The sequence below is a fragment of the Coregonus clupeaformis genome, unplaced genomic scaffold (assembly GCF_020615455.1).
Source record: "Coregonus clupeaformis isolate EN_2021a unplaced genomic scaffold, ASM2061545v1 scaf0306, whole genome shotgun sequence".
In the NCBI taxonomy this organism is placed as follows: domain Eukaryota; kingdom Metazoa; phylum Chordata; class Actinopteri; order Salmoniformes; family Salmonidae; genus Coregonus; species Coregonus clupeaformis.
In genome coordinates, this window is record NW_025533761.1 from 42,501 (window position 1) to 61,739 (window position 19,239).

At 42.4% G+C, this 19,239-nt stretch overlaps 1 protein-coding gene across 1 annotated transcript in view; it reads left to right on the forward strand.

Moving 5' to 3' along the window:
- LOC121572426 (immunoglobulin superfamily DCC subclass member 3-like) overlaps window positions 1-17,964 on the forward strand; it is a 20,597-nt gene extending 2,633 nt beyond the window's left edge. The window contains exons 2-13 of the mRNA XM_041884494.1: window positions 94-238; window positions 376-506; window positions 678-815; window positions 1,178-1,336; window positions 6,644-6,809; window positions 6,956-7,206; window positions 7,421-7,585; window positions 7,914-8,102; window positions 8,339-8,455; window positions 12,941-13,070; window positions 13,262-13,388; window positions 13,514-17,964. Coding sequence (XP_041740428.1) covers window positions 94-238; window positions 376-506; window positions 678-815; window positions 1,178-1,336; window positions 6,644-6,809; window positions 6,956-7,206; window positions 7,421-7,585; window positions 7,914-8,102; window positions 8,339-8,455; window positions 12,941-13,070; window positions 13,262-13,388; window positions 13,514-13,630 — 1,835 coding nt within the window. The 3' untranslated portion in view covers window positions 13,631-17,964. The remainder of the gene's footprint in view (window positions 1-93; window positions 239-375; window positions 507-677; window positions 816-1,177; window positions 1,337-6,643; window positions 6,810-6,955; window positions 7,207-7,420; window positions 7,586-7,913; window positions 8,103-8,338; window positions 8,456-12,940; window positions 13,071-13,261; window positions 13,389-13,513) is intronic.
- Window positions 17,965-19,239: the final 1,275 nt, after the last annotated feature.

The window sequence follows — 19,239 nt, forward strand, 5'->3', positions numbered from 1 at the left end:
CCAGGGACTTTGTTGTTTTTTGGGTTCTAGGACATTGAAAACAGTCTTGGATATGTCTTTTAAAATCTCTGATCTATTTTCTCTCACACACAGCTCTCCCTAAGTTCCACATACACCCAGAGTCCATGTCGGTGGATGAGGGTGGCGTTGCCAGACTGACCTGCCAGGTGAACGGCATCCCAGAGGCCAGCATCTCCTGGGAGAAAAACAGAACCGCTTTGAATACTGACGATAACAGGTAACACATGGACACTACACACACACACACACACACACACACACACACACACACACACACACACACACACACACACACACACACACACACACACACACACACACACACACACTATAATTCTCCTTTCCTGTATTCAGGTACACCATCCTGCCCACGGGGATCCTGCAGATAACCGGTGTAAGGCGGGCTGACAGTGGTGGGTATCGCTGCGTAGCCTCCAACATCGCTAACACTCGCTACAGCCACGAGGCCCAGCTCACTGTCACTGGTAAGAGAAGCTGTCCTCTCTGAGTCTGTATGTGTCAGTGATCAGATCTGCTAATTACAAATATGCCTATCTGTTTGTATATTTACTGATATCTGTATTTTTAACTTTGTCACCATCTCTCTCTCTCTCTCTCTCTCTCTCTATCTCTCTCTCTTTTTGACTGTGGCATAGTGGCAGCTCCACGGATCTACAAGGAGCCGGTGATTCTGTCGGGTCCTCAGAACCTGACCATCACTGTGCACCAGACTGCCATCTTGGAGTGCATCGCCACTGGCAACCCTCGACCCATCGTGTCCTGGAGTCGGCTGGGTAGGGCTCTGCCCCCTCTCACTCTACATCACTGTCCCCTCTCACACACCCTACATCACTGTCCAAACCCAATACCAAATTATTCTACCACAGAGAGTATTGTCTTGTAACATCAATTTGTTATCGCTAACTGGTAAAATCTATTTGTTATTGTCACCTCTGTGACACCTATTAGGATTACAGAAGTGACAGCAAACATGATATAAGACTTCAATGTTGCCTTGGTATTTGAACATTGACTGAAAGCTGCTTTGATATTGTTGAGTAGTTCTGTGCTAAATAGGTCATCCATGTTTGCTACAGATGAAACCTTCAGCTCTCTAACCCTCCCCCTTTCTCTTTATCTGTCTCTTCTCCTCCAGACGGGCGCTCCATCGGGGTGGAGGGTATCCAGGTGCTGGGTACGGGGAACCTGATGATCTCAGATGCCAACCTGCAACACTCTGGGGTGTACGTGTGCTCTGCCAACCGCCCTGGCACCAGGATGAGGCGTACCGCGCTGGGCAGACTGGTGGTGCAGGGTGAGTAGTAGTACCCATCAATCTCACACCAAACACACTAGTATTAACCCTCAAATCCCAAACACACACAATGCAATATTGGCTTTGTTGATACAGCACTTGTCAGATCTCCCACCCCCAAAATTATATCCCCCACACACCATTACCAGCCTCCAGGAAACCACTCACCTCAATAGACCAATGCCTAGGCCTCCCAGGCCTATGCTGAATGCCCCCCTATCTCCTACCCCGAAACACTCCTGTAGATCTGAAATGAGTGGATAGGTAGAAAAAACATGGCAGACATTCCACCCAGCCAATCAGGAGACAAGGTGAAACTGTTAGCATCTGGTTCAAACCTATGTGATCTTTCCAGATCTACAGAAGAGCCTGGGGGAGTAGGGGCTGTGGGTCAATTTGAAAATTCATCTCAAGTCTCCCTCAGGGGAGCACCTGACCAAGCAGGATGTAGGATGGTGGTGATGCTGGGGTTATTTTGGGAAGGTCAGACTATATTAACCTTTGGTGGATTTGATCATGATCTTAAGGGTGAACTGACATCCCCCAACTCTTCTGGTCACCTTGACCTCCTGGCACGGGTCCTTGGTGTTCTGCTGTTGGCCAACATGTTCTATTGAAATGGGTTGATATTGGGCTCCAGCTGGCCACAGATAAAGGAGGAGATATCGTTTATTGCTGAAATGACCCTACCTCTACTTCACCGAGGCTTTCTATACCTACCTCTCTGCTCTACCTATTTTAGCTCATGATACCTTGTTTTATACTATATCATCTTGATGGTGGTTCATCCCATGGATTCAACTCACAATTATGCTCACACAAATATAAACTCAGATGCACACTCAAACACAAACACACTCAAATGTTATGTGTTTGTTTGAGTTTCAGAGTGAGTGTGTATGTGTTCATAGTTGGAGTGTTTAGTCAGGTGATACTTTCCTGTACATCAGTAATACACTGCCAAATTACACTGTAGTACACACATTTGTAAATGTATACTGGTAGCTGGTGTTAATGGCTGAGTCTATCAGCTTGTCCTCTCCACCCAACTCAATCAATCAATATCTGCTTTCTGTGTCTTTCAACATCAGGGTCTGGCATAGCACCCTTATTGGGCTTGGTGAATATATTCATTCATTTATTGATTGACTTTGTAAAAGGAACAAAGAGCATAACTTTATTTGAAAACAAAGAGGTCAAACCATAACTACGTTTGGAGGAGTACAATTGCAGTCAACGTTCATATACAGATATGAATCGGTTTAGTTAACCGTGCTTTTTGATAACTTGATCAACACATGTATGTATGTTAGTGTGGATAAAATTGCTGCTCTTTCTAAAACCACTCATACAGTTAATGTGGGGTTAGATAACAATCCCGTCTATAATGTTACCACCATCTATATCAGGGACCCAGGGTTTACCCAAATCTAACATCAATAAAAAATACCATATTAATTCTAGTTAACTCAATCCCTTGCTATCTCATGTCAAATACCATCTGCCTCAATGTACCTCAAAGTCTCCCAAGTTCACTGATTCTACTTAAACTTGACCAGCCTTTAGCTTCTGCAGACCTTTTCAGTGTTATGCAGTCAAGTCTAGGGTCGGTTTGGGCTGACTTTGGATATTATGGGATGCCCTTTCAGACTTAATCTCCCTGGTTGCGTCTGCCTCCTGCCCCCCTCCCCAAACTCATTTGGGGTGCTGGCTGCCGGGGATCATAAATTGGCTGCACCAGTGGACCACCTGACCAGGACAGATGCAGGCCACAGTCAGACAATGGCTGCATAGCCACCATCTGTGGGGAAGAGAAAGAGACAGAGAGAGAGAAAGATGCATGGAGAAATATAGAAATAGAGAAACATGTACACATACAATAAATACAAGCGAGAAGGGAAACAAATGCATACAGAAATAGAGTATTGCAGTAATCAGATATACACACTCATAGACAGCAAGGAGAGATATACAGGGGAGCAGGGAGAGGTAGAGTAAGGGATCATTAAAATAAGAAATGAGAAAACAGACAGCCAGTTTGCTACAGAAGGAAAATAATCCTGCAGCAACAGGAAATGTGAATTACTTTGTGGATTATAATTAATAGACATTTTTGTAGGGGGTTGATAATAAAAAAATCGTAAGGGGAAAATCAAGTCTGAAATGTTAAAGTCGAACTTACCAACAAGCCTTTTAAGAAGCCTTTTTAAACTTCAAATACACTACAAGTGCATTGCAGGAAAGTTTTTCTGCAACTGGGCGATCAAATTAAGATCCTACATCTGTAGGTTGACAGAGCAAAAAAGAGAGATAGAGGGAGAACAGATACAGAAGAAACTGGAAAACAGAGCACTGGAAAAAGATAAGATATAGAAACAGAATAAAACAGACAATGCTAGCAAAGCCCAAGTGCAGGAGGAGGGGGAGCAAAGTTAATCGTGCCAGAGTGAGGGATCACCTCTGACCTCCCACCCCTGACCCTCTCCCTGCAGGCCCTCAGGAAATTATGCGTGAGATGTTTGGGGATGGGGTTTGAGTTATGGTGTTAGGGGGTGGGGCTATGATGGTTTTTTTGGTGCTATAGGCCTTTGATTGGCAGGCCTTGATAGAGCAGCGAGACGGTCCCCGCTTCACCTCCATGGCCTGTGGGGACACTTGTCTTTGTCACAGCTGCAGGCGACAGACACAGGCAAGGCCAAGTTCAGGGGACAGAGGCCACCGAGTGCCAGACAGACACACAGAAGGGCTCAGGACACAAAGGGACACGACAGCCATTGTGTGTTTGCAAAACAGCTTATTCTAAGGGACGTCTATGTGTTGGCCTACAGGCCCATTCCCATGGCTTCTGGTTAGCATCCTCATGCATAGGGAAAGCTGAGAGTCACTTTTCATTCACACCTTCTGAATATGTGCATAATATTCCAGGGAAGTTAGGACAATTCACAATTGTCATGTGGTGTTTGATTGGGATCTATGTGTTGCGTTAGATTTTAGCCCTGGTCATGGTCCTCTCATTGTATTGCTCTGATGACAATTGAATCAGGTTTACAGAGAGGGATGCATATTCAGTATATTTCTGGATAGTTCAGTATATTTCGGTATAGTTCTGTATGAGAAATGGTGAGAAACAGTTGAAAACCAATCTATGACTATGATTGGTTTTCATGATTGAGGACCTAAATGTGTGTGTGACCAAATTGTGTGTGTCCAGGATGCTGAAGACGTACAGAAACACAGAAAACTCTAGATAGTCCAGCCACACCTTTGGTAGGCAAACAGCTAGACAGAGGGACAGGCAGACCCAAAGAAAAGCATTCACTGCAGGTTTCTCCTTTAGTTCACTGAAATAATAGGAACCGCTAACCCTCATTGAAATAACAGGGCTTGAATGCATCTCTACTCTAAATAAATGGCCTTGCCCATGTTCAAGTGTGAAGTGCACTCTAGCACAGGAGAGAGGGATGCTAGAGGGTAGATTCATTACCCGTCCTTCCCCCAAATGCAGTAGTATGGAGCAGCCCCCATTCACTCTCATAAAGGCAGCCATCTCTTTTGCTCTCAAATGAGTAAACCAGCAAACCTGCACCCTAACCCTAACCACAGTCCCCCTCCTCCCCCTCTTCTCTCCTCCATCAGTCCCTTCTGCAGAGGGGCAGGCTGGGACAGCTGGGGAGCTCTCTCTGCAAACAGAATGACAATGACAATGACCCTGACTGCCATTCTGTCACCAGGCTCACACACATATCCACCATTGATTGAGTGGTTTACTCGAACTCAATTTCAGCTCTCCACAATGCTGGAGATGAAGTGAAATACACACTTATTAAACACTTATTCTATACTGTTTGGAGTACTCCTGTCAGGCTAGGCATAAGGTATTGGACAGTTCGTTGCTGATGGATATCTCTAGAGGGCCATCTATGGTAGCTTACTGTTTCAACTTTCCTTAAACCAATATTTGGCCCTATGCTTTGCGCTCAGGTGGATTTCTGTTAGGGAGACTGTAGAAAACACTGTAAGGAGACTAAACGTGTTCCTGTGGTAATATAATTTTTTTTAGCACAATTTATTGTCATATCCAAGTTCTGCTACCCTGGGAACCCTAACAGATATATATCTCCTCAATATCCTCAAATCTCCACAAGATAAAACCAGGCATTTTTGTTTATCTTTTCGGTACACAAGCTTTAGAGGCCCAGCTTGCGTATCATCTTTTATTTTCCTGTCCTTTATTAATGCAAAGAGATTTAGGCCCAGCGTCCTGGTTAGAAATAATATCCATCCCTGCCATTGATTAATGGCCGCCTCAACCCCCCATGCCCCCTGTCCCTTCACCCCTACACCCCCCACCCCCTCTCCTCTTGGTCCGCTTTTCCCAGAGTCCTGACAATGGATTTGTGAGCAGGCTCATTTTTACGAGGGGTGTGGGGGTAGTAGTAGAGATGCATGTGGAGGGAGGCGAGGCATCAGGTTTTTGCACACAGATATGTGCCATTGTGGCAGAGAGACTACATCTGTCCCCCTCTCCACTCGGGTGTCACGAGAGGGACGGACAGGGGTGTCGCTTTAATTGGGGGACGAGATGCTGCTGTCATGGCTCATAAACTTGATTTTGGACTCCTTGTTTTGGCATATGCTCAGCTGGAGTCCGAGTCTGGACCTTGCTGGAGATGGTGGCTCTTCATGTTTGTGGATTATTTGGGGATTTGGATTCAGAGGCAAACACTCATCCTGACCACAGAAAACACAGAACAGAATGACATTTTGTCCTTTTCAAGTCCTTTGAGTAATATTTGACACCTAAACTATATTAATTTGAGCACAAGCAGGGTATATAAAATATTGAATGAACCCTAGAACTTAAATTAAGATTGTATCTACTAATTTTTACTTTTCCCCTTCTCTTGTACACTGTCCATTATCGCAAACATAATGTTGGCAAGTTTATAACTCATCTCAGTCTCACAGCCATTATGGTCAGTATAACATCAAGTCCATCTGTCAAGTGCATTGCTGAAACATCTCTGCTGCCCTCTACTGTGCTTTATAGTAATTGCAAGACATAGGCAAAACTGCACAGTCAAAGCAGCCCCTGAGCCCCATAATGGCAAGCAGTATCTCATCCCCTATCCATCTCCCTCCGCACCCCCTCTCAAATAAATGAAATGTAAATAAACTACATAATGTAGATATTACAAAGCAGTCTTTGAGATAGTAAAATATGGTAGAACATTGCATCACATACATTAATTAAATAGCACATAGGAGAAGCTCACTCTCTTTCTTTTTCTTTCTCTCTATTCCCAGCTCCTCCTGAGTTTTTGCAGTGGCCGCAGTCTGTCTCCAGACCAGCAGGGAGCAGTGCAGTGTTCACCTGTATGGCCCAGGGTGTCCCCGAGCCTCACCTCATCTGGCTGAAGAACGGCAAAATCCTGACGCCTGGTGACAACGTCAAGCTCACCAACAATAACAGGTACAGTAGTATGTTTTTACTCATCTACATTTACTTTTAGATCTGCCAATATAAGATTAAGTAATGTAATTAATACATTCATTACACCACCATTATCATGGTCACTCCAACTCTTAACAATGTCCTCTACCCCCCCCCCACCACAGTACGCTGGCGGTAACGCGCATCACCACGGAGGATGAGGCCATCTACCAGTGTATTGCTGAGAACAGCGCTGGCACCAACCAGGCCAGTGCCCGCCTGGCCCTCACCCAGTCCACGGAGTTGCCCGAGGCCCCCCAGGACCTGACGGCCATGGCCCTGTCCCCCACCACCCTGCAGCTCACCTGGGCCCAGCCCTCCCCAGAGGTCACCGACGGCATCATCGGATATGTGCTGCACATCCGCATGTTTGGCGGTAAGGAGGCTGTTGTAATATAATACTACTTCATTGTCCAAAGTGAATCTATATTTTTGCTGTCTTATGTAATTCATATGGAGAATTGAATATAATTTTTTGCTGACACTTATGCATTATTATCTAGAAGTACACAAGACTGCCTCTTTTGAATACCTTCCTGTCGTAAAATGCAAAGATGATGACCTCACTTCCTGTTTCCTGTCCCCTCAAGAGCCAGACAGCAGAGAGCTGCAGGAGGCTGTCAGTAAGACCACCTTCCAGCATGAGTTCACCACCCTGGAGCCGGCCACCACCTACTCCATCTACCTCAAGGCCTACTCCCCTCTGGGAGCCAGCCAGCAGTCCAGCACTGTTGTGGCTACAACACTAGGGGGCGGTACGTCATTTAGATATCATGAAATGAAAGGAGATATTAGCGGTTGCATATCAGAGTGCCTAATTTCTCATGTTCCTCTATCGCTCCTATATTTTCCTCTATCTCTTTTATTTTTCTCACCTTTCTATCTTTTCCTGTTTCTGTAAAATCTCTTTGTTTCAGTTTTTCACATTTTGTTTCTGTCTATTCGAAGCCTCACTCATCTCTTTCCCTTTTCTCTATCTGTCTTCTCATGTGTGGAATTCAATTTGTATGTTAATCCCTTCATCCTCGCTGTTTCCCTCTCTCTTTCTCCCCTCTTTCCCCTCCCCGGTCTTTCCCCTCACAGTACCCAGTTCTCCCAGTTTCTTCACCAAGGTGCTGAACAAGACGGCAATGCAGGTGTTCTGGGAGCTGCCCAGTAAGCCGGGCAAGGTAGAGGGCTTCAAGCTGTCCTACCGCGAGGTCCCCCAGCCCAACTTCCAGGGGCAGGAAGCATTTCCTGGTCACATCAACACCCACACCATCTCCCATCTAGGTCAGTGATGAGGCAGCATACTACTAACCACTGTCACTGCAGGGTCTCAGATTGCAATGACTCACATTGGTACCAAAAGGACCTTTGAAATGGAATGAATGTAACTAAAATCTGTGTATTAGGGTGTTGCTTTTTAAAACTGTTTATGGTTGATTTTCCTAACTGTAAGCTATAAAAACAAAGAGAGTCGCACACTCCATATGTACAACCTACCAGTAACTGGCCATCTGTTTCAGAACCCGCTGCTGTGTATGAGATCCAACTGGTGGCCTACAACGGCAATGGGGACAGCGCTGCCAACAAGCGTCTGGTTTCACTGGCTGAGATTGGTACCAGCGCCAAGACCAGCACCGGTGAGACACAAACACTGACCTTAGGATCAGTACCCTATGTGTAACAGAGTACTGTCAAACACCAGGTGGCGATGTGGAGCAATGATGCTCTCTATGTGTGTCAGGGGTAGATTTTTTATTTTAGTCATTTATCCAGAGCGTCTTACAGGAGCAATTAGGGTTCAGTGCCTTGCTCAAGGGCACACCGACAGACTTTTCACCTAGTTGGCACTGGGATTTGAACCAGCGACCTTTCGGTTACTGGCCCAACGATCTTAACCGCTAGGATACCTGCCACCCCGTACGGTTGCAAAGGGAGGGTGTGTTATTGGAAACTTTCAAAGTTTACCAGTTACCTACCAGAATTTTGGTAACTTTCAAGAATTGCATGTTATTTATCACAAGACATCTAGTGGCCCTATTAGGTACTTTAGATTATCCCAGGTGTCTGTAGTTATCGCTGGCCCTCTCTCTGGCCTTATCACATGTAAAATAATTAAGTACGCAGATTTAAAAAAAAGAAATAGAATGACAAAGCTATAAAACATTATCCTAAAGATAAACCATAAATTTAGTGAATATATCCTTTATATATTTTTTTACACACTTTTATTTATTTTACTATTTCAATATCTATTTGTTGTCAATGTTTTGGCATCAGACTGGTGGCAGCTGTGAAAAAAGTCAATGTTGGAAGAGTTACAAAGTTAATTGAAAATAATGCTATTGCTGATTAGATGCTTTTTTCATTAATTCAGCTATTTTCTCTTGATCCATATGGTCTATCTACTAGAAACTCATGGATAATATGGACACAGATATAATAAATGAATACTATACATTAATATATATTTTTGTAAGTTATTCAAGTATACAGTGCATTCGGAAAGTATTCAGACCCCTTGACTTCTTCCACATTTTGTTACGTTACAGCCTTATTCTAAAATGTATTCAATCGTTTTTTTCCCCTCATCAATCTACACACAATACTGTATAATGACAAAGCAAAAACAGGTTTTTAGAAATGTTAGCAAATTTATAAAATAAAATAAACTGAAATATACATTTACATAAGTATTCAGACCCTTTACTCAGTACATTATTGAAGCAGCTTTGGCAGCGATTACAGCCTCGAGTCGTCTAGGGTATGACGCTACAAGCTTGCCACACCCGTATTTGGGGATTTTCTCCCATTCTTCTCTGCAGATCCTCTCAAGCTTTGTCAGGTTGGATGGGGAGCGTCGCTGCACAGCTATTTTCAGGTCTCTACAGAGATGTTCGATCGGGTTCAAGTCCGGGCTCTGGCTGGGCCACTCAAGGACATTCAGAGACTTGTCCCGAAGCCACTCCTGCGTTGTCTTGGCTGTGTGCTTAGGGTCGTTGTCCTGTTGGAAGGTGAACCTTCGCCCCAGTCTGAGGTCCTGTGCACTCTGGAGCAGGTTTTCATCAAGGATCTCTCTGTACTTTGCTCCGTTCATCTTTCCCTCGATCCTGACTAGTCTCCCAATCCCTGCCACTGAAAAACATCCTCACAGCATGATGCTGCCACCACAATGCTTCACTGTAGGGATGGTGCCATGTTTCAATCTTGGTTTCATCAGACCAGAGAAGAGTCCTTTAGGTGCCTTTTGGCAAACTCCAAGAGGGCTGTCATGTGCCTTTTACTGAGGAGTGGCTTCCGTCTGGCCACTCTACCATAAAGGCCTGATTGGTGGAGTGCTGCAGAGATGGTTATCCTACTGGAAGGTTCTCCCATCTCCACAGAGGAACTCTGGAGCTCTGTCAGAGTGACCATCGGGTTCTTGGTCACCTCCCTGACCAAGGCCCTTCTCCACCGATTGCTCAGTTTGGCCAGGCGGCCAGCTCTAGGATGAGTCTTGGTGGTATCAAACTTCTTCCATTTAAGAATGATGGAGGCCACTGTGTTCTTGGGGACCTTCAATGCTTCAGAAATGTTTTGGTACCCTTCCCCAGATCCGTGCCTCGACACAATCCTGTCTCGGAGCTCTACGGACAATTCCTTCGACCTCATGGCGTGGTTTCTGCTCTGACATGCACTGTCAACTGTGGGACCTTATATAGACAGCTGTGTGCCTTTCCAAATCGTGTCCAATCAATTATTTTACCACAAGTGGACTCCAATCAAGTTGTAGAAACCTCTCAAGGATGATCAATGGAAACAGGATGCACCTGAGCTCCATTTTGAGTCTCATAGCAAAGGGTCTGAATATTTATGTAAATAATATTTGTAATTTTTTATACATTTGCAAAAATGTATAAAAACCTGTTTTCGCTTTGCCATTATGGGGTATTGTGTGTAGATTGATGATGAAAATATGAATTAAATCAATTTTAGAATAAGGCTGTAACATAACAAAATGTGGAAAAAGGGAAGGGGTCTGAGTACTTTCCGAAATGCATTGTAAATTACCTAAATTACCATAGATTGCCATATATTTTCTGTTAATTAGCTAAATTACTTTGGTAAATTACCAGTGGCTTTGCAAACCTAGTCAGGGGATATATGTAAAAACATATACTCATCCTGGATAAGTGTGTCAGCTATATTATGAAAAGATAAATGTAATGTAAATCTCTTTAGTTAATCTTTCAGATCACAGAAAGAACATGTCAGTGTGGGTCTGCACAGATTTTTGTCAAGTATATACAGTGGGGGGAAAAAGTATTTAGTCAGCCACCAATTGTGCAAGTTCTCCCACTTAAAAAGATGAGAGAGGCCTGTAATTTTCATCATAGATACACGTCAACTATGACAGACAAAATGAGGAAAAAAAATCCAGAAAATCACATTGTAGGATTTTTAATGAATTTATTTGCAAATTATGGTGGAAAATAAGTATTTGGTCAATAACAAAAGTTTCTCAATACTTTGTTATATACCCTTTGTTGGCAATGACACAGGTCAAACGTTTTCTGTAAGGCTTCACAAGGTTTTCACACACTGTTGCTGGTATTTTGGCCCATTCCTCCATGCAGATCTCCTCTAGAGCAGTGATGTTTTGGGGCTGTCACTGGGCAACACGGACTTTCAACTCCCTCCAAAGATTTTCTATGGGGTTGAGATCTGGAGACTGGCTAGGCCACTCCAGGACCTTGAAATGCTTCTTACGAAGCCACTCCTTCGTTGCCCGGGCGGTGTGTTTGGGATCATTGTTATGCTGAAAGACCCAGCCACGTTTCATCTTCAATGCCCTTGCTGATGGAAGGAGGTTTTCACTCAAAATCTCACGATACATGGCCCCATTCATTCTTTCCTTTACACGGATCAGTCGTCCTGGTCCCTTTGCAGAAAAAACAGCCCCAAAGCATGATGTTTCCACCCCCATGCTTCACAGTAGTTATGGTGTTCTTTGGATGCAACTCAGCATTCTTTGTCCTCCAAACACGACGAGTTGAGTTTTTACCAAAAAGTTATATTATGGTTTCATCTGACCATATGACATTCTCCCAATCCTCTTCTGGATCATCCAAATGCACTCTAGCAAACTTCAGACGGGCCTGGACATGTACTGGCTTAAGCAGGGGGACACGTCTGGCACTGCAGGATTTGAGTCCCTGGCGGCGTAGTGTGTTACTGATGGTAGGCTTTGTTACTTTGGTCCCAGCTCTCTGCAGGTCATTCACTAGGTCCCGCCGTGTGGTTCTGGGATTTTTGCTCACCGTTCTTGTGATCATTTTCATCCCACGGGGTGAGATCTTGCGTGGAGCCCCAGATCGAGGGAGATTATCAGTGGTCTTGTATGTCTTCCATTTCCTAATAATTGCTCCCACAGTTGATTTCTTCAAACCAAGCTGCTTACCTATTGCAGATTCAGTCTTCCCAGCCTGGTGCAGGTCTACAATTTTGTTTCTGGTGTCCTTTGACAGCTCTTTGGTCTTGGCCATAGTGGAGTTTCGAGTGTGACTGTTTGAGGTTGTGGACAGGTGTCTTTTATACTGATAACAAGTTCAAACAGGTGCCATTAATACAGGTAACGAGTGGAGGACAGAGGGGCCTCTTAAAGAAGAAGTTACAGGTCTGTGAGAGCCAGAAATCTTGCTTGATTGTAGGTGACCAAATACTTATTTTCCACCATAATTTGCAAATAAATTCATTAAAAATCCTACAATGTGATTTTCTGGATTTTTTTTCTCTCCATTTGTCTGTCATAGTTGACGTGTACCTATGATGAAAATTACAGGCCTCTCTCATCTTTTTAAGTGGGAGAACTTGCACAATTGGTGGCTGACTAAATACTTTTTTTCCCCACTGTACTGTACACAAGGACAGGGAATGTGTTTTTTGGGTACTTTTGTTTTCAACTCTTTCTGGGTGTAATTAGTTCACAATATTTGCCTCATTATATTAAAAGTTAAAGCAGATCGCTGTATCAACACCACAGATGGTGTGAGTCATGGCGTTTGTGTGGGTGTGTGTGCGTATGAATGTGTACCCCACTACTGTTTCTCCACTAACACAACCCATTTTTGTGTGTGTTTGTCCAGGTGGGCAGAGCCCATGTAATTGCAGGCAGGATGACGAGGGGTCCATGACTGGCATTGTGGTGGGAATCCACATTGGCATGGCATGCATCATCTTCTGTGCGCTGTTCCTCATGTTTGGCTACCGCCGCAGGTAAGGAGGCACTTTTTGGTCAAATTGAATATGGTAGCAGAATATGTTTTGAATATGGTTTTATAGTAATAGGAAATGTAATAACTCTAGATTTTAATTTGCACATTGCTTTATTTATTATTGCCTGGATATTGAGTCACTTTGACTCGAGGACATGGGTCTCATGCCATGTTTGAATGCTTCTCTCCCAGCTTCTTCTGCAGGAAGGGGACCCAAGATGGCTGGTCAGGGCCCCGAGGAGGAGACAGGAACCAGCGGGCTGGCTCACCAAAAGAGGGGGTGATCCGCATGCCCGAGGTCATTGAATTAGTGCCTCAGGTTAGGAGCTGTAATATGCACAATTCTACAAATATTATACATCATACACACTCACAGTTCTAGCTTTCTGTGTCCTATGGAGCGGTTAGTATAATAATAACCATCCTTCTCTTTTCTGCCTGTAGAGATGTGACTCTATCACTGCTCCAGTGATGGTTGTTAAGGGTCAAGCCCCCCCAGCGCAGTGCAAAGTCCTCATCGAGCAGCCCCCACCATGCCAGCCTGGCACAGGCACCGGCTAAAGCACCCAAACACCACTCCACTTACCTCCCCCAACCCCAGTCCCTTTACCCTGAGTAATGAATGGCTGTTCTATGGTTCCTCCACCTCACCTGCCCACCAACGCCTTAGCCATAGTCTGCCTATTGCAGCGTCCAGCCATAGTTCTAGCACTGAATGAGAGAGAGAGATTGAGAATGAAATTGAGAGTAAGAGATGATGTGTTGAGGACTTCTGTTGAATGTCCAATACCACAAAGGAAAAAAGGTATTTCTTAATAGCTTCAAGTAAAAACAAAGTAGAACCAATGTAGTACCAATGTAGTCATGAGTAACTATTGAGATTTTAACCCCATTTCTAGTCAACTTACTGTCTTGTGTCTTTTACACTAAAGCTGAAAGCTTTTTTTTTACATTTTATTTTTAGTATTGATAGCCATAGAAGAAATGGGCACAGACCATTTATTATTCAAGATTACTCATTAGGTAAAATGCTGCTTGCTCATCTCTGAAGAAAACTGCAAATTACTATAGTCCTTATACATTCTGTGTGCATCTTCTTAAAACCGAAACCCATAAATAGCTTCATTTTATGTAATTTTAAGTTAATCGCCAATGGTGCCATTTTCAGGTTCTGCCAAAAACAGATAGATATACTGAGGCCTTTTACCAGTTTGAACAGTGAACGTGGCTCTCAGATTATTTGATATTGAGCTTGAGTCATTGGATGAGATAGAAAGTCTATTAGTCTCCATCTTACATTGAGGCCAGTACCAAAGTGATTTCTATGTTCAGCTTGTGAAACAGTAGATATAGTGAATGTTGTCAGTCGATAGGTTTTCTCTGGTTAGCTCCACAAGATTGTACCTCAGGGCTACGTAACGTAGTCTGCTTTAGCCTTGCCGAACCTGACTGAGTTGATAGTTTGTCTCACCGTGTTAGCCTTGAGGCGGTCCGGTGTCAAGGGATCACAGATTCAGCCATTTTTGTTCAACCCCTATCCCAAACTCTTTGTTACCTTTCTGTTCCCCCACCAAAACGTTTTACCTCCAAAGATAGCTACCTCAGCCTGACGAGAACGTCAGAGCTATCAAGGTAACCATTTTGCCTGTCGTGCTGCTGGTCAAGCATACCTACCTCAACCAAAAGGGCACTTCTGTGCCCCCTTTTCCTTTTTCTTTTTGGGTGCCAATGCCAGTCCTGTGCCAGCTGCCACTCCTTGTGTTCAGAGGGTGGTACACTCTTCGATTCCTTCCTGTCAAGAAAAGAAGGAGGCCTTGGATTGTAATTGAATGTCACTGGGCCCAATTTCTACCCAGAATGTAACTGGTTGGATCTGTGGGTTTGCAAGTTCACTTATGTTGTTTGACATTGTATGATTCCTGATCGCCGATTCTCTGCTTGAATCTACTGCCAGCTCCTAACCCTGCTATTGGGTCTCAACACTTTGTCCAAACCCTGAACGTCTGCCTTAATTTTAAGCGGGTCATTCAGAGTTGGGCCACTTCAGCTACTGACATGCAGTATGGAAGCACATGGCTATGATTCAAGCACATATTCTACCTCAGACTCAGCAGCTTCACAAATGGGTGATGGAGAGACCACCATCATTGATGATGTCACAACAAGCTGTCTCGGAGCCCAGCTGTGGAGCACTACAAGAACAACACACATGTCTCCTCAGTCAAACAGGGAAAGCGAGATGAATGTCTCTTTATTAAGGCACCACCTGCTGCTGCCACCATCTCATCTCGCTGGTGGAAGACATGTGCAACAGGAAACAAAGTTGGAAGCCTGACAGAAAGTGAGTGATAAATATGAACTCACAGCTTTTTTTCGACTTTGCATGAAAGTATGGACATTAAGGAACATAAAGCCCAAGTTTCACCATTCCGTTATGGATGAATTTGCTGACGTTCTTGCCCTTTCCTGCAGAATTCCAAAATGTAATTATAAATGTATTTTGTTGCTGAGACGGCCATTTTCAGGAAGCTTTCTGTCACCAACTAAAGATGATTGGTTTGCAGTGCGTCAAATACCTTTGTTGTCATTGGAACCTGTTGTTCAGCAGACCATGGTTCAATTTCTCGAGTGACTAATTTGTCTTGTATTTTGTCTTCATGTGTATTCATATTCAATTCTTACCTCACACTCACAAGGCATGAATGACACTAGCTTTTGTCGTAGACCGCTGTTTCAACAAAACTTTCAAAATATTCTATGAAAACCAAGTCGAACGATATCCAAAGATGTGTGATTGTTACGGTTTTCAGTCTTTCCTTGATTAACCTTTCCCCCCCCCAAAAAAAGTTGTTTTCAGTTGGGTTCCTGTTTTAAGGGGCTGCCATTAGCCAATGACGAGACAAACTAAGAAACACACAAGCAAGCTTACACCAACAGCTTACATAAACCAAAAAAACTAATTCAATGATAATTCATGAAACCACCTGTAACACTGTAAAATGTTCACTGGTTGTTTTTCATGTGTTTCACTGACAGACCACTTGAGACATGGAATTCCACACATTTTCAGTTTCTTTTCAATATAACATTTTACTTTGAAACCGAAAATGGGATATATATTTTCATATATTGTTAAAAGAAGGATGGAGTTGAAATTGCCAAATAACTGTCCTTTGAATTATAGAAATACTATGACCAAATAACTCATACATATTCGAACATTCTAAATAATTGATGTTCCATTTATTAATGACCTAAGCACAGGAATATCCGTGTTGTTCAAAAATCTTGTGGTAGAGCACCGCCTTTCCCCCTTTTGTAACTACTGAATAAAATTCCAGTCAATTTGCTGGAAATACTCGGGCAAGTCTCCATCAAGCATAAGAGGATTCCATTTAAGTAAAAAAAAAATCAGATCCTCAAAATATATTGTGTTGTAACTGTTTGAATGGCTGTGAAAGACTTAGCCTCAATACAAGTTGTGTCTCTATTTTGTGTGGAGGCCCATCTTTCATTGCCAGTTTCTGAATCTAGTATTCTGTGCAGAATTTGATTAGCGACCGCCACATACCCTAACAAAGCCACATAGTGCCACTGTCCTCAAAGATCAACTGTTTACTCCAGGTATCACTGATGCCTTCCTTTATTTTTTTTTACTGTGAATACCTTATCTACCATTTTTTCCCCATTTGAGTATGATAAGTGTGATACCAAAAGGAAAAAAGGAAAAATATTATGGTCAATATTTTATTATTTGAATAACAAGACATAAGTTGACCCAATATTTCTTTGAACAAAACAAAACATTTTGAAAAGAATAGGATGCCAACAATAAGTTTGGCTTTTCTTTTTATAGAACATTCCTTCTTCTTTCCTTTTATACATTTTCCCTCTCAAGGCTGTCCTGCTGTGTATGGGAAATCTTGCCAAAATTAAGACCCATTAATGAGTTCCTTTTTTAAATGTTATTATTGTTATTAATATTATAATTATTGGCATTTTTGGATTCCCTACCTTTGATTTTCATATTGGTTGGCTCTTTTAGTTTCTGTTTTATTTGTAGTTGAATGATGTGGGAAATGTTTGCTAGAAATTAGAGAATTTAAAAAAGAATGGTGTGTTGTCAGCAAAAGGTAGTGTAAAAAGCAGCATTTTGACATTGAAGGAACGATACCTCAAACTGTCGTGCATTCTCCAAATGTATATTCCCTCTCTTAACTCCTTTAGCAGCAGCTCAGCACCAACCATGTTAAGTTAATTTGCAAAGATGGACACTTGCCATACTAAAATAAGCCATATAGGAGTTTTCCTATGCCATAATTTACACCACTGTTGTGTATTACAGTCCATACTTTGATATCAGGTTACTGAATTGGAACCTATCAATTGAGTACAGTATTTCTTGATGCCAGACGCACAACCTACCTCTTGCTAAAAATTTACACATAGTTGAAAAACCCTGAAATGTAGTGAATAAATGCTCGAACCAATGAAAAAACCAATGCTTTAATGTTCCTACTTTTCTAAAAAAAAACATTCCTTTTTGTGTGTCATAAGAACCCCCCACCCAAAGCTTTAAACTGCTTTTAAACTAGTTACAGACCAGATGAGAGGAAGACGTGTATAATGTGAACTATTATAGCATAACTAGAGGCCGTAACGTTGATCATTTGTTGGTTTTTTAAAACTGTACAAATGGATCGTTGTTTGGTTATTAATTGAATTGAACTAACGCAGAGTAAGATCACATTGTAGTTGTTTTTGTCCCTGACTTTTATACCATAGGTCTCTGGTTGATATGACTGTTTGAATATGTAAACTGTTTCTTTATGTTTCTCCTTCTTTCAGATGAAATGACACCTGTAAACCAAATAAAACTAAGATCATTATGTAGACATCAGTCTTCCCGGAGAGTTCATTTATAATGCTGGTGATACCCTCATAATGAATGAAAGTTTAAATGTATTCACACTTTTATTCATTTATTTCACCTTTATTAAACCAGGTAAGCCATTTGAGAACAAGTTCTCATTTACAACTGCGACCTGGCCAAGATAAAGCAAAGCAGTGCTGTAAAAACAACAATAACACAGAGTTATATATGGGGTAAACAAAACATACAGTCAATAACACAATAGAAAATATATATACAGTGTGTGCAAATGTAGTAAGTTATGGAGGTAAGGCAATAAATAGGCCATAGTGCAAAATAATCGGTTGCTGACACGGTGCTCTTGGTTACTGGGCTACCGGCCGCCCCATATGAGTTTAAGGTTGTGCCGTTGGTTGATTATGTGATAAGGTTTAATGGGTAATCGGACCATAACTAATGTGGTTATAGAAGTAATGTACAAATAGTAGAGAGCCAATGGAGGGTTCCATTGAACTATTATGTTTTGTTGGGCATTTTAATGGCATAAGGTGAAATCTGTGTGTATGAGTGAATTCAACGGCTGGTATGAATGGTAACCGGATACTACTGAGTATTTGGTTTGTTGATGTTGAATGGAAGATTTGAGCGTGGTTGGGGTTAAATAGAAAGACTCACTTATTTAATAGGGAATGGGTGTAGGGAGAGAGAGTTTTTACGTGTATTAAAAGTTGAATTAGATAGCTTTAGAAGTATTCTAGATAGGTCTATGAAAATATGTTACAAGTACGAATGACATTATTTCCTAAGAAGGAAGATGATTAGGGCAGGTACCCGCGCCTCCCCCGTTGTGTAGGAAGGAGCAGGGGGGAGGGGTGAGAGACAGTACATAGTTCAGATGATAGAAATATCATTAAATGTATGCTTATCAAAGATATCAAGTATTTGTGTTATTAATTAGGGCCGAATCAGAGAGAACAGTTAAATAAATGGAATAGCGAACTGAAATGGTGATAGAGCTGTGAAAATTGAGTTGAGGACAAAGGAGAATAATTTATTGCTCTGGTTAGCGGGAAAAAATAGAGACAGTCCAGCGAGTTAGATTGAGCTGTAAGATTTCAAGAAGAGGTCTAAATACTTGACTGGAAGGAAGTGCTTTGATAAATTCAAATGGTTATTACTTTATTGTATAGGTTGGGTAACACCAGTGGTGTATAAAAATAAGTGGTGAATTCTAAAACGATAATTTGGTTTCGTTACGTGAACAATGGGATATCGTTTTTACTATTAGGATGATGGA